This window comes from Ranitomeya imitator, chromosome 7 (genome assembly GCF_032444005.1).
Source record: "Ranitomeya imitator isolate aRanImi1 chromosome 7, aRanImi1.pri, whole genome shotgun sequence".
NCBI classification, from domain to species: Eukaryota; Metazoa; Chordata; class Amphibia; order Anura; family Dendrobatidae; genus Ranitomeya; species Ranitomeya imitator.
The window spans coordinates 220062173-220079015 of NC_091288.1; the positions used below are offsets into that span (position 1 = coordinate 220062173).

General features: G+C 48.5%; 1 protein-coding gene across 1 annotated transcript; it reads right to left on the minus strand.

Moving 5' to 3' along the window:
* Nucleotides 1-127: 127 nt before the first annotated feature.
* Nucleotides 128-15147, minus strand: PRSS8 (serine protease 8). Its single transcript, XM_069735086.1, has 6 exons — nt 14786-15147; nt 4844-4867; nt 3273-3417; nt 1569-1840; nt 1319-1485; nt 128-1129 (listed from the first exon to the last, which is right to left on the minus strand). Exons 1-6 carry the CDS (start codon nt 14823-14825, stop codon nt 800-802), a joined length of 978 nt encoding a protein of 325 aa, XP_069591187.1. The 5' UTR covers nt 14826-15147; the 3' UTR covers nt 128-799.
* Between the last annotated feature and the right edge of the window lie 1696 nt (nt 15148-16843).

Here is a 16843-nt window from a genome sequence, read left to right on the forward strand (position 1 = left end):
TAGACAGAACGAGAAGAGACTGGAGGGACGATAACCCCCTCCCCCGGAGCAGTGACGCTATAGAGGAGACCGGTGATGACAGGAGCAGGTCTTCATACCCCCACAGGAAAATTACACAAGACCAATCTGTGTCTTCGAAATAATGTATTAACAGCAGCAGCAACAATTACAAAAAAAATGAAATGACATTTACAATTTACAGGAGATCGTGGGATGGATTCTCGAGCAGGAGAGCGGAGAAGATGTAATGTCACCCAGCTTGGTGATGTGAGGGGGCAGCATTTAGTATTGATTTCAGTAAGTCCTTCATGACCAGAACGAGTATCGCCGTCCATGGAGCATCCAGTCCTCTTCGCTCTACGGCGCTTAGGAATTATTTACAACCTATAGACAAGGCTACAAGATGAGAGAAGACGCACACTAGGAGTGCTGACATCCCCCACCTCCAATCAGATTCTCAGGAGCCAGATACTAGCCCCGCCCCCGAGGAGCGGACCTCCAGGCCTCATACCTACAGAGACATCACAGAATGTGTCCCGAGGTGTTGGTTCTGTACTCCAGGATATCAACAAGGAGATGGTAACGAAAGGGCCAGAAATTGTCTTCTGTGGAGTGGGGAAAGGTATCAGAAAATAAGGGACATACTGCAACAAAGGAATCGGATTTCGTTACTGGCGACACAGCGTCCACTTAGACAGCGCCAATCATCGGGCACATCGCCTGAGTCATCATGATAAAGGGGAAGAAAGGAGTATATGATAAATTTGGGGGAATCAGAAGTCACATGATGACAGCAAGTCTACAGGTCGGTCAGGAAGTAGGCGGTCAGCCAGTACAGCGGCAGCATGGCCAGCGTGACCAGGACCATTGATGCACTGTTAGGAAAGGTATGGAACTGGCCGTCTGCGGCTGTGCAGCCTTCCGGATTGTCGGGCTCCGGCGTCTGGTCCACGGTGAAGTCATCAGTCTGAACGTCCGGCACGATGCTCCTAATCCAGACGATGGAGGCAGAGGTTGCGATGTAGACGCCAGGCCTGTTTGGCGCTCCACACTCATCGCCCCAGCTGACCACTCCGGCCTGGTACCAGTTACCATTTACGTTACAGCAAAGAGGACCCCCAGAGTCGCCCTGAAAAAAAGACGAAAGGTATGGTTATGACCGTGCTGTATACACATTGATTGGTGAGAGAATATATTTGGGTGGGTTCCTATTCCCCCCTCTTGCTTTGCTATTGATGATAATCCTCACTCCAGTGCCACCATTAATACCTGGCAAGTGACCGAAGCCATCGGCTGCTGTACTCTGATGGACACGTACCTGACAGGCATCGACAGATCCGTCCACTGTCCCGGCGCAGATCATGTCCTGCTGTATGGACGACAGCGTGTTCTCACTAGGGTTGATGTTATACAGACAACTGCACGTAAATCTGCTGATGATCTTCACTTGCCCGACCTGAAGGTTCTGAGGGCTTTCAAGAGGAACTGCAATAACAAAAAACCATTGTCCTCAATGCCCTGCACCGTACATTATAAGGGGGGAGCGGCGATAACATCACAGTACTCACCGGAATGTTTAACGTGGCCCCAGCCAGCGACCTTACATGGCATACCAGCCGGGAACTGGACGTTGGAGGAGGGCAGGCGGATGGGCTGGACGACACTGCTCAGGGTCACGGCCGTCTTTAGCTTGACCACAGCAATATCCCAGGAAAAACCACCATCAACGTATCCTGGGTTCTTATAGGACTGCTCCACCAGGACGATTTGGGCCGTGGAGTCGGTGATGGCCAGCGATGTGGTTCCAACAAGTACTTCATACTCTTCATCTTTATATCCCCTGGAAGAACACAACAAAGTCGAGCGTCAGTGCCCAGCACAATGCAAATCGTCTACAGACCCGCTACATGGACGTTCATTAAGGCCTCTTTCACACTTCCGTCACAATCCGTTGTTTTTTGAGAATGTAGGATCCTGCAAAAAAAATTTGCAGGATCCTGCATTTTCTCATAGACTTGTATTAGGCTACTTTCACACTAGCGTTTTCTGCAATCCGTCACAATGCGTCGTTTTGCAGAAAAAACGCATCCTGCAAAAGTGCTTGCAGGATGCGTTTTTTACCCATAGACTTGCATTGACGACGGATTGCCACACGTCACATCCGTCGTGCGACGGATGCGTCGTGCTTTTGCGGACCGTCGGGAGGAAAAAACCCTACATGTAACGTTTTTTTCTCCTGACGGACCGCTTTTTCCGACCGCGCATGCGCGGCCGGAACTCCGCCCCCGCCTCCCTGCACCTTACAATGGGGCAGCGGATGCGCCGGAAAAATGCATCCGCTGCACCCATTGTGCAATGCAGCAAACGCTAGCGTCGGAATCTCTCCCCGACGCACTGCGACGGGGAGATTCCGACGCTAGTGTGAAAGGAGCCTTAGCGGCGGATTGTGACGGATGGCCATCTGTTTCATCCGTCTTTCACTGGATCCTGCATTAAAAAAAAACGGTCCGTCGGGCAGAGAAAACGTTCAGAGGAACGTTTTTCGTGTACGTCGGAAAATTGGTCAGCGACGCATCCTGCGCCGCCCGTCACTGGCTACAGTAGCTGCCTGTGAAAAGCAGGAATCCAGCGACGGGTCCCGTCTTTTCAAAGAGAGCATGCCCGTCAGGGAAATTCTCTCTCTCTCTCGCTCTCTTTCTACTATTGATGCTGCCTATGCAGTAACAAGATATGTCAAAAAATAATAATAGAAAAAAAACACAATATTCTCACCTACCGGCGTTCCCGCGCAGCGTTACTTCCTAGTAATACATTGCGAAATCTCGGTCTCGCGAGACCATGACTTCTCGCGAGATTTCGCAATGTATTACTAGGAACGCTAGCTGCCGGGAGCATCGCGGCGCAGGAACGCCGGTAGGTGAGAATACTGCGATTTTTAAAAAAAGAATTCTTAACCTAGCCTCAACGGGTCCGTCAGATAGACGGGCCCAGTGCACACGTTTTCCACAATCTGCACAGGATCCTTCATTTCAACGTCTTGACGGATCCTGTGCAGATTTGGAAGACGGAAGAGTGAAAGAAGCCTAACCGAGATCACAGCTACACCCGACATCCAGCAACGGAACTATACAAATCCACCAGACAATCGGCCTCCAGGACTGGTAATTGTCAGCGCCGCCCCAGTCATCATGTGCAAATGCCTCTGAAAATTGGCATCCGTGCTGCCAATAACTTCCCCGGTTCAGAGCCGTTCCCGCACACAGATCACTTACGTCGGGAAGCAGTGAGCCGCGGTCAGGACGTAGGAGGGCGACAGTAAGGAGCAGCCGCAGACGTGCACTTGATTATGTCGCAGGCTGGCCAGCCACGGCCATTGCTGGATGTTTCCATTCTCTCCTCCGACAATGCGATTGGCGACTGCAGGAAGATGAAATTCTGATCAGTGCTCATAACTGATAGGCAGATGGAGGTTACCCCGACAGCAAAAAGCCATAGAGTGCAGGCTACGGCGGACGCCCCACAGTTACTACGCCTCTATGCGCTAAATCAAACGCCAAAACGGATACATTGTAACGATCATCGCAGGAAATAGATTTTTCTAATTAAGATCATAGAGGATTGGCTATACTTGATACAATGTAACAAATCCTCAACTGTTGAGAAAGTCAAGACAACCTTGTATATAATCAAGAACGTCCCCATCTACTCACAGCAAGCAGAGGTCTTAAGCTGGAAACTTGAAACAAAGCTGCAGAACTTATTATACCGGGTGATTCACTCGCTACTTTACCCGGAAAAATTGCTGTAACTTCTAAAAGAGACGGTAGACCGTACCGAAATCTGGACTGTACTTTGGTTTATGAGAAGTGAGAGTGCAGTGAACCTCAGCGATGACGAGTGGTCTCGCCAACGTGTCGTCCCACCGGTCGTCTCCATCACGAGATAAACTACTGACGCGCAGCAAGTCCATGTGCGCTGCTTACCCTTCACTCCGGCCGAGTTCCTCCATTTGTACTGATGCAGTTTGGAGGAGCGTTTTCATGGTGAAAACTTATTGGAAAATGGAGTCCTTAAAGAGGTGACAAAGTGAGATTCTAAAGAAGTTTGGAGGCCGAAATCCGTCGTCCAAACAAGGTCTTGTGTCATTGGTGAGTAAGCTGGAACGTGCAGGAACATTACTGGATCGGCATGATGGAGGACGTCTGAGGACACAACTCATGATGTGAAACAGCGACTTCTGGTATCTCCATATAAGCCTTGCACAGGCCTTCCCAGGAGACTGGCATGTCATGATACACATGTCAATGAGCGGCCAAGACAGGTCACGCTCGCCCGTACAGAGTCACTGCCATTCAGGAATCGAAAGGGCTCGATCAAGAGACAAGAATTGGTTATTGCCAGATTTTTTTCCTTTGGGGCCATTTGAAGGGTCGGATGTACAGTAACGAGGCACGAACATTACAGGTGCCTCGGGAGAACATACAGCGAGAAATTCAGACTGTGACCCCCGAAGTTCAACAATACAGACGTGCTAGGATGCGAACGGTGGCGGAGGACATTATCAACATCTGCTTTCAAACATCTATTTCTCATTAACCAAAGTACATACCGCCCAAACTTCAGCACGATAGATCGGCACTTTTAGAAGTTACAGCAATGTTTCCGGGTAATGTAGTGAGTTAATCGCCCTGTATTAGACCTCAAGCTTAGGTTTCATAAAAGATGTTCTGCAGCATCTGATCGTTTTCTATCATATTAAACCCCTAGATGACCCTGTAATGTCCTTATTATTTGTGGAGCGTCGTTATCACGTACATCACACGACTTTGTCTCATTTACTTACTTTGTCCGAACACCAAGTTCACGGCTGAAAAGGAAAAGAAAGAAATGGTTACAATAGTGTAATAATAATCCCAAAGGAAAAAACTGAACTGGGATCAATATGGCTGCCGGTACATTTTACACGCATCATTCAGCAGCCAATCTGCATCACAATGATACGTATATGGCTGTCATGGAGGGCTCGAGGCGCAGACCAATGTGCCAGCTCCACCGCGATGGTGGGATCTACGGCAATGTCCTGTGATCTCGCTCACGTGTTTGAGGAGAAGACTCTGCAGGCACAATGTCCTCGTGATCTGACAACTGAGCCACCATCCTGTCCCGATGAACATGCTGCTGCCAAATCCTCACAGAGAGGCCATTGTCCGCGGCCGTCCAGAGTCAGGAGGGTGGATGTAAAGGTCCCGTCATCTGTACTTACTGATTTTCCGGCAACTGAAAAGTCACCCCACTAGACAACATGGACAGCTAGTGAGAAACGGGAAGCCACTGCCCCTGTACAGAAGATCCGCCCTACAGGACTCAAGGAAAACAGGAGACAACCCCCGAGGGAGCTGTAATGGCCGCCATGCTGACCACCACCCAGGCACACAACAAACACCAAGGAAACGGACAACCCTACTAGCAGATTGTGTATCACATAGCAGTGGATTAGATACACAGCTCAGCAGTCAGTATCACATAGGATAGGATAGATACTGCAGCACACGGTCAGTCGTTTAGGTGCCTCTGACATGCTGGTGTAACATTGCAGGGAGGAGTGTGAACTTGGCTCCTCATAGGCACCTTAAAGGGCGGCGGTTGCTCAAATAACGACTCAAACATTATGTGGAAGTGGCGGATCAGGCTGCAGAAAAGAAAAAAAAACTCATCTGTATCACGGGGACGGACCGGAGACGCTGCGAGAGCCAAGCATTGTACTGACTGACCAGAGACTCTGCCAGAGCCGTGCATAGCACCAATGGACCGGAGTCGCGCATCGCACTGACTGACTGGAGACTCTGCCAGAGCCGCACATCGCACCAACGGACCGGAGTCGCGCATCGCACTGTCTGATCGGGGACGCTGCTGGAGCCACGCATCGCACTGACTGGAGATGCTGCCAGAGCCGCGCATCGCACTGACTGTAGCCGCTGCCAGAGCCGCGCATCGCACCAACGGACCGGAGCTGCGCATCGCTCTGACTGACCGGAGACGCTGCCAGAGCCACGCATCGCACCAACGGACCGGAGCTACGCATCGCACTGACTGACTGGAGACTCTGCCGGAGCCGCGCATCACACTGACTGAAGACGCTGCCGGAGACGCATATCGCACCAACGGACCGGAGCTAAGCATCACACTGACTGACCGGAGACTCTGCCGGAGCCACGCATCGCACTGACTGACCGGAGACACTGCTGGAGCTGCGCATCGCACTGACTGACCGGAGACTCTGTAAGAGCCGCGCATCACACTGACTGGAGACGCTGCCGGAGACGTGCATCGCACCAACGGACCGGAGCTACGCATCACACTGACTGACCGGAGACTCTGCCGGAGCCGTGCATCACACTGACTGACGGGAGACTCTGCCGGAGCCACGCATTGCACTGACTGACCGGAGATTCTTCCGGAGCTATGCATTGCACCAACGGACTGGAGCTACACATCGCACTGACTGACCAGAGACGCTGCTGGAGCTACACATCGCACTGACTGACCGGAGACTCTGCCGGAGCCGCACATCACACTGACTGGAGACGCTGCCGGAGACGCGCATCGCACCAACGGACCGGAGACTCTGCCGGAGCTACACATCGCACTGACTGACCAGAGACTCTGCCGGAGCCGCGCATCATACTGACTGGAGACGCGCATCGCACCAACGGACCGCAGCTACGCATCGCACTGACTGACCGGAGACGCTGCCAGAGCCACGCATCGCACCAACGGACCGGAGCTACACATCGCACTGACTGACCGGAGACTCTGCCGGCGCCGCGCATCACACTTACTGGAGACTCTGCCGGAGCTACACATCGCACTGACTGACCAGAGACTCTGCTGGAGCTGCGCATCACACTTACTGGAGACGCTGCCGGAGCTACACATCGCACTGACTGACCGGAGACTCTGCCGAAGCCGTGCATCACACTGACTGGAGATGCTGCCAGAGACGCGAATCACACTGCCTGGAGACGCTGCCGGAGCAGCGCATCGCACTGACTGACCGGAGACGCGCATCGCACTGACCGTAGATGATGCCGGAGACGCGCATCGCACTGACCGGAGACGCTGACGGATTTTCTGAAGAGCCACAAGATATTAGATGATTCCAAGATCCCGATTCAGTGAGCGAGGACCCGGGAAGGTCTCGTGCAGACTAATAATAGCACTGAGAACAGGTTTATAATAAATCCTGACCCCAAAAATGAACGGATCCAGAAAATCACCAAAATAAAATCAGCATAAATGCAGATTACAGCATCCTTTATGCTCCAGTCATATCCAGAGCTGCAACTCACATAAAAAGAAAATCTGACAACAAAACAACCTGGATCGAGCAGCAACACGGGCAACTAGAAGCTATGGAGACCCTTAACAAAAGTCTTAAATGGCCCCCAGACTCTCAAAACAACATTGAGTGTAGTTACATCCTGTATTATACCCCAGAGCTGCACTCACTATTCTTCTGGTGCAGTCACTGTGTACATACATTACATTACTGATCCTGAGTTACCTCCTGTATTATACCCCAGGGCTGCACTCACTATTCTGCTGGTGCAGTCACTGTGTACATACATTACATTACTGATCCTGAGTTACATCCTGTATTATACCCCAGAGCTGCACTCACTATTCTGCCGGTGCAGTCACTGTGTACATACATTACATTACTGACCCTGAGTTACATCCTGTATTATACTCCAGGGCTGCACTCACTATTCTGCTGGTGCAGTCACTGTGTACATACATTACTGATCCTGAGTTACATCCTGTATTATACCCCAGAGCTGCACTCACTATTCTGCTGGTGCAGTCACTGTGTACATACATTACATTACTGATCCTGAGTTACATCCTGTATTATACTCCAGAGCTGCACTCACTATTCTGCTGGTGCAGTCACTGTGTACATACATTACATTACTGATCCTGAGTTACCTCCTGTATTATACTCCAGAGCAGCACTCACTATTCTGCTGGTGCAGACACTGTGTACATACATTACATTACTGATCCCGAGTTAGCTCCTGTATTATACCCCAGAGCTGCACTCACTATTCTGCTGGTGCAGTCACTGTGTACATACATTACATTACTGATCCTGAGTTACCTCCTGTATTATACTCCAGAGCAGCATTCACTATTCTGCTGGTGCAGACGCTGTGTACATGCATTACATTAGGGTACGTTCACATTTGCGGTTTGCGCCGCCGCCGCAACAAAACGCATGCGTCGTGCGGCCCTATCTTTAACATTGGCGCCGCATGGGGCCGCATGTGCATGCGTTGTGTTGCGTTTTACGCCGCATGCGGCGTTAGGGCGCACCTGTCTGGGCGCGGCAAACGCAACATGTTGGATTTTTTGTGCGGCGCCGACCTTTTCAAAAACGCATGCGTCGTGCGGCCCTATCTTTTAACATTGGCGCCGCATGGGCCGCATGTGCATGCGTTTTGCTGCGTTTTTGTTTGCGTTGTGCGTTGCGGCGACGACGCTGCGGCGCACAACGCAAATGTGAACTTTACCTTACTGATCCTGAGTTACATCCTGTATTATACCCCAGAGCTGCACTCACTATTCTGCTGGTGCAGTCACTGTGTACATACATTACATTACTGATCCTGAGTTACCTCCTGTATTATACTCCAGAGCTGCACTCACTATCCTGCTGGTGCAGTCACTGTGTACATACATTACATTACTGATCCTGAGTTACCTCCTGTATTATACTCCAGAGCTGCACTCACTATTCTGCTGGTGCAGTCACTGTGTACATACATTACATTACTGATCCTGAGTTACATCCTATATTATACTCCAGAGCTGCACTCACTATTCTGCTGGTGCAGTCACTGTGTACATACATTACATTACTGATCCTGAGTTACCTCCTGTATTATACCCCAGAGCTGCACTCACTATTCTGCTGGTGCAGTCACTGTGTACATACATTACTGATCCTGAGTTACATCCTGTATTATACCCCAGAGCTGCACTCACTATTCTGCTGGTGCAGTCACTGTGTACATACATTACATTACTGATCCTGAGTTACCTCCTGTATTATACCCCAGAGCTGCACTCACTATTCTGCTGGTGCAGTCACTGTGTACATACATTACATTACTGATCCTGAGTTACCTCCTGTATTATACTCCAGAGCTGCACTCACTATTCTGCTGGTGCAGTCACTGTGTACATACATTACTGATCCTGAGTTACATCCTGTATTATACCCCAGAGCTGCACTCACTATTCTGCTGGTGCACTCACTGTGTACATACATTACATTACTGATCCTGAGTTACATCCTATATTATACTCCAGAGCTGCACTCACTATTCTGCTGGTGCAGTCACTGTGTACATACATTACTGATCCTGAGTTACATCCTGTATTATACCCCAGAGCTGCACTCACTATTCTGCTGGTGCAGTCACTGTGTACATACATTACTGATCCTGAGTTACATCCTGTATTATACCCCAGAGCTGCACTCACTATTCTGCTGGTGCAGTCACTGTGTACATACATTACATTACTGATCCTGAGTTACATCCTGTATTATACCCCAGAGCTGCACTCGCTATTCTGCTGGTGCAGTCACTGTACATACATTACATTACTGATCCACTCGTGTGATCAGGAACCAGTAACACAGACTGGAGGAGAATGGCGAGAGATCCCAAAGGAGATGGACTTCACAAAAATATCAAATGATTATCGTTAAAAGAAAAAACACTTGTACATCTGGTATCGGAGAGCGGGTTTATACAGAGGGGGCTCTAAAGCTTATGAACCTTAAAGAAATTTCCTTATTTCTGCATAAATTTTACCTAAAACTGCGTCAGATTTTCACAAGTCGTAAAAGTAGATAAAGAACTAAACTCAAACTCGTGAGGAAAAAAATGTGAGACATTTTTCATTGGTTCAATTAGGAATAGATCCAATATCACACGTCTGTGGAGGCAAAAGTATGTGAACCCTTTCCTCAGTATTTGGTTTGACTCCTTGTGCAACAATAACTGTATATAAATGTTTCCAGTAATTTCTGATTATTCCTTACATTAGCTAATGTGAGAGAGGCCTTTAGTTGTTTAGAATTAATCTTGGGTCCCTTTGTGACCTTGCGGATTCTTATATGCTGTGCTCTTTGCTGTTCGACTGTTCCTGTGGAGTGTAATAAGGGTCGGGAAATTTCTCCATTTGAACATTCTGACTATGGATTGGTGGATTCTAAACTATTCGGTGATGATTTTATAACAGTTTACAACCTGAAGAACATCAACTTGGCAATCTCCTCTGTTCGTGTCATGAGATAATTGTACAAATGAGTCCTCCTGCTTCCTCTTTGACCAGTTACAATCTGGCTTCCGACCCCATCACTCAACTGAAACTGCCCGTACTAAAGTGACCAATGACCTACTAACCGCCAAGAGAAAGCGACACTACTGTCCTCCTCCTCCTGGAATTGTCTTTTGCCTTCGACACTGCGGACCATTCCCTTCTGCTACAGATTCTCTCATCTCTTGTCATCACAGACTTGGTCCTATCCTGGATCTCATCATACCTAACAGACCGGACATTCAGCGTCTCCCTCTCACACACCACCTCCTCACTTCGCCCCTTGTCTGTCGGTGTTCCCCAAGGCTCTGTTCTAGGACTCCCACTCTTCTCCATCTACAGCTTCGGCCTGGGACAGCTCATAGAATCCCACGGTATGCAGTACCATCTCTACGCCGATGACACGCAGATCTACCTATCTGGACCTGACCTCACCTCCTTACTCATCAAAGTCCCACAATGTCTATCTGATATTTCATCTTTCCTTTCTGCTCGCTTTCTAAAACTGCACATGGACAAAACAGAATTTATCATCTTTCCCCACCTCACTCTACTCCTCCACCAGACCTATCCATCAATGTCAATGGCTGCTCACTGTCCTCAGTCCCGCACGCCCGGTGCCTCGGGGTGATCCTTGACTCTACCGTCTCTTGCAAGCCACATATCCAAGCCCTTGCCTCCTCTTGCTGATTCCAACTCAAAAACATTTCCTGGATTGGTGCATTCCTTGACCAAGAATCAGCAAAAACACTAGTGCATGCCCTTATCATCTCCCGCCTCGACTACTGCAACCTCCTACTCTCTGGCCTCCCCTCTCGCATTCTGGCACCACTCCAATCCATCCTAAACTCTGCTGCCCGACTAATCCACCTGTCCCCCCCGCTATTCCACAGCCTCTCCTCTCTGCCAGGCTCTTCACTGGCTCCCCATTACCCAGAGGCTACAGTTCAAAACCCTAACCATGACGTACAAAGCCATCCACAACCTGTCTCCTCCATACATCTGTGACCTCGTCTCCCGGTACTTACCTACCCGCAACCTCTGATCCTCACAAGATCTCCTTCTCTACTCCCCTCTTATCTCCTCTTCCCACAATCGTATACAAGATTTCTCTCGCGTATCACCCCTACTCTGGAACCCTCTACCACAACATATCAGACTCTCACCTACCATCGAAACCTTCAAAAAGAGCCTGAAGACCCACCTCTTCCGACAAGCCTACAGCGATCCTCAACCTACTGAACCGCCGTACAACCAGCTCTACCCTCTCCTACTGTTTCCTCACCCATCCCCTGCAGACTGTGAGCCCTCGCGGGCAGAGTCCTCCCTCCTTATGTACCTGTGTGCCTTGTGTTACTCATGTTTATTGTACTTGTCTATATTTGCCCCTACCACGTGTAAAGCGCCATGGAATAAATGACGCTATAATTATTATTATTTATTGTTTTAGCGCCATTTATTCCATGGCGCTTTACATGTGAGGAGGGGTATACATAATATAAAAATGTATAATACTGATATTAATCAGTCTTTGATACATCCATTGGTTTTCTTTAATAAAACAGGTCACCCACTCACACCTAACTGATATCCCAATAATTGAAAATACTGATTCTAAATTTACCTTTAAACACTCTGCTAATCGTAAAGGGTCACATACTTTTACCATTCACAGATCTGGAAACTTAGATCATTTTGATCAATATACTAAACTGTAAAAAAATAACAGCAAGTATAAGTAAGACAGTAAGTAGCATGGATCAGTCAGCGCTGGTTATTATATATAATGTACAGGGGTCAGTGACCGGATATTATCAGGACGGATCAGTCAGCGCTGGTTATTATATATAATGTACAGGGATCAGTGACCGGATATTATCAGGACGGGTCAGTCAGCGCTGGTTATTATATATAATGTACAGGGGTCAGTGACCGGATATTATCAGGACAGATCAGTCAGCGCTGGTTATTATATATAATGTACAGGGATCAGTGACCGGATATTATCAGGACGGATCAGTCAGCGCTGGTTATTATATATAATGTACAGGGATCAGTGACCGGATATTATCAGGACGGATCAGTCAGCGCTGGTTATTATATATAATGTACAGGGATCAGTGACCGGATATTATCAGGACGGATCAGTCAGCGCTGGTTATTATATATAATGTACAGGGGTCAGTGACCGGATATTATCAGGACGGATCAGTCAGCGCTGGTTATTATATATAATGTACAGGGATCAGTGACCGGATATTATCAGGACGGGTCAGTCAGCGCTGGTTATTATATATAATGTACAGGGATCAGTGACCGGATATTATCAGGACGGATCAGTCAGCGCTGGTTATTATATATATATATATATATATATATATATATATATATAATGTACAGGGATCGGTGACCGGATATTATCAGGACGGATCAGTCAGCGCTGGTTATTATATATAATGTACAGGGATCAGTGACCGGATATTATCAGGACGGATCAGTCAGCGCTGGTTATTATATATAATGTACAGGGATCGGTGACCGGATATTATCAGGACGGATCAGTCAGCGCTGGTTATTATATATAATGTAAAGGGATCAGTGACCGGATATTATCAGGACGGATCAGTCAGCGCTGGTTATTATATATAATGTACAGGGGTCGGTGACCGGATATTATCAGGACGGATCAGTCAGCGCTGGTTATTATATATAATGTACAGGGATCAGTGACCGGATATTATCAGGACGGATCAGTCAGCGCTGGTTATTATATATAATGTACAGGGATCAGTGACCGGATATTATCAGGACGGATCAGTCAGCGCTGGTTATTATATATAATGTACAGGGATCAGTGACCGGATATTATCAGGACGGATCAGTCAGCGCTGGTTATTATATATAATGTACAGGGATCGGTGCCCGGATATTATCAGGACGGATCAGTCAGCGCTGGTTATTATATATAATGTACAGGGATCAGTGACCGGATATTATCAGGACGGATCAGTCAGCGCTGGTTATTATATATAATGTACAGGGGTCGGTGACCGGATATTATCAGGACGGATCAGTCAGCGCTGGTTATTATATATAATGTACAGGGATCAGTGACCGGATATTATCAGGACGGATCAGTCAGCGCTGGTTATTATATATAATGTACAGGGATCAGTGACCGGATATTATCAGGACGGATCAGTCAGCGCTGGTTATTATATATAATGTACAGGGGTCGGTGACCGGATATTATCAGGACGGATCAGTCAGCGCTGGTTATTATATATAATGTAAAGGGATCAGTGACCGGATATTATCAGGACGGATCAGTCAGCGCTGGTTATATATAATGTACAGGGATCGGTGACCGGATATTATCAGGACGGATCAGTCAGCGCTGGTTATTATACATAATGTACAGGGATCAGTGACCGGATATTATCAGGACGGATCAGTCAGCGCTGGTTATTATATATAATGTACAGGGATCGGTGACCGGATATTATCAGGACGGATCAGTCAGCGCTGGTTATTATATATAATGTAAAGGGATCAGTGACCGGATATTATCAGGACGGATCAGTCAGCGCTGGTTATTATATATAATGTACAGGGATCGGTGACCGGATATTATCAGGACGGATCAGTCAGCGCTGGTTATTATATATAATGTACAGGGATCAGTGACCGGATATTATCAGGACGGATCAGTCAGCGCTGGTTATTATATATAATGTACAGGGATCGGTGACCGGATATTATCAGGACGGATCAGTCAGCGCTGGTTATTATATATAATGTACAGGGATCAGTGACCGGATATTATCAGGACGGGTCAGTCAGCGCTGGTTATTATATATAATGTACAGATCAGTGACCGGATATTATCAAGACGGATCAGTCAGTGCTGGTTATTATATATAATGTACAGGGATCAGTGACCGGATATTATCAGGATGGGTCAGTCAGCGCTGGTTATTATATATAATGTACAGGGATCAGTGACCGGATATTATCAAGACGGATCAGTCAGTGCTGGTTATTATATATAATGTACAGGGATCGGTGACCGGATATTATCAGGACGGATCAGTCAGCGCTGGTTATTATATATAATGTACAGGGATCAGTGACCGGATATTATCAGGACGGATCAGTCAGCGCTGGTTATTATATATAATGTACAGGGATCGGTGACCGGATATTATAACCTTGTGGAGAAGTCTAAGGTCGATGTATCATTAACCCCGGACAGTTTGCAGACGTTTTTGGTTTTGCAGTAACGCCCTCCTGATTTTATTCTCATCTTCGTCCTCCTCGATTATATTAAGAAGAAAAATATTTTAAAAACCTAACGATTTCCGCTGTTCGGTGTAACTTCTGCGGCACTCACCTGCTAACAATAGTATCGCTCGGCCAAGAGGCTGCTGCATGGCGGCACCAGGGTCCGGATATTCCCAAGATCGGCCCTAACAGTCCAGGTTCAGCCCCAAGTGTCGGAGGTCCTTACACAGAGAAGAGGCCCGGAGGTCCTACACATCCAGGGGCCACGGCTCAGTAATGTGGACCCCTATACACCAAGGTCAATGTCCAGGGTCAACGCAGGTGATGGGTCAGTGCAGGTGATGGGTCCGCGCAGGTGATGGGTCCGCGCAGGTGATGGGTCCGCGCAGTGGTGGCGGAGCGTCCAGGCTCCGCAGGCCGTCAGTAGCAGATGCTGGGAGCTCAGGTCCTGATGTCGGCTCTGCCGCCTCTGGAATGTGAACAGGTGTATGACTGCAGTTTCACCTGAGAAGCAGAACAACCTGTTCCTGAGCAGCGCTCCTCCCCTGCTCCCTGCCCCCACCCTACCTGGGAAGGCAATGATTGTCAGCTCTGGGGGCGAGAACGGTGCCAGGCCTGGACTCCTTCTCCTCTGGCTAGTTGTCTATTCAGATATTTCTTAGTTGGATCCATTTTCGGGAAAACAGGATGAAAACTAATATGACCAGAATTACTGGACATAACTGAAGCGATTTGCAGGATTCTGATCTGTTAGGTGGCGGTTCACACTGTAGGTAGTGATGTGCGGGGTAACTAGCAGTTTGCAGGGTAGGTAGTGATGTGCGGGGTAACTAGCGGTTCGCAGGGTAGGTAGTGGACTGCGGGGTAATTAGTAGTTTGCAGGGTAGGTAGTGGACTGCGGGGTAACTAGCGGTTCGCAGGGTAGGTAGTGATGTGCGGGGTAACTAGCGGTTCTCAGGTAGGTAGCGGACTGCGGGATAATTATTAGTTTGCGGGGTAACTAGCAGTTTGCAGGGTAGGTAGTGGACTGCGGGGTAACTAGCGGTTCTCAGGGTAGGTAGCAGTTTGCGGGGTAATTAGTAGTTTGTAGGGTAGGTAGCAGTTTGCGGGGTAACTAGCGGTTTGTAAGGTATGTAGCGGTTAGCGGGGTAACTAGTGGTTTGTCAGGTAGGTAGCGGTTAGCGGGGTAACTAGCAGTTTGCAGGGTAGGTAGTGGACTGCAGGGTAACTAGCGGTTCTCAGGGTAGGTAGCAGTTTGCGGGGTAATTAGTAGTTTGTAGGGTAGGTAGCAGTTTGCGGGGTAACTAGCGGTTTGTAAGGTATGTAGTGGTTAGCGGGGTAACTAGCGGTTCGCAGGGTAGGTAGCGGTTAGTGGGGTAACTAGTGGTTTGTCAGGTAGGTAGCGGTTAGCGGGGTAACTAGCGGTTTGTAAGGTAGGTAGCGGTTAGCGGGGTAACTAGTGGTTTGTCAGGTAGGTAGCGGTTAGCGGGGTAACTAGCGGTTTGTAAGGTAGGTAGCGGTTAGCGGGGTAACTAGCGGTTTGTAAGGTAGGTAGCGGTTAGCGGGGTAACTAGTGGTTTGTAAGGTAGGTAGCGGTTAGCGGGGTAACTAGCGGTTTGTAAGGTAGGTAGCGGTTAGCGGGGTAGCTAACGGTTTGTAAGGTAGGTAGCAGTTAGAGTTAGCGGGGTAACTAGTGGTTTGTAAGGTAGGTAGCAGTTAGCGGGGTAAATAGCGGTTTGTAAGGTAGGTAGCGGTTAGCAGGGTAACTAGCGGTTTGTAAGGGAGGTAGCAGTTAGCGGGGTAACTAGCGGTTTGCAAGGTAGGTAGCGGTTAGTGGGGTAACTAGCGGTTCGCAGGGTAAGTAGTGGACTACGGGGTAACTAGCGGTTTGTAAGGGAGGTAGCAGTTAGCGGGGTAACTAGTGGTTCGCCGGTAGGTAGCGGACTGCGGAGTAATTAGCGGTTTGTAGGGTAGGTAGCAGTTTGCGGGGTAATTAGTAGTTTGTGGGGTAATTAGCGGTTCGCAGGGTCACGGAGTATTGTTGAAGCTGCGGGATCAGGGTCCTGCTAATCGAGTTCGCTCATCTCTCGCCATTACAGCTACGATGCATCCGATGCCCCCGAATAATTGGGTGATTAGCGGTACGGCTTCGTTCATGTCTCCCTCA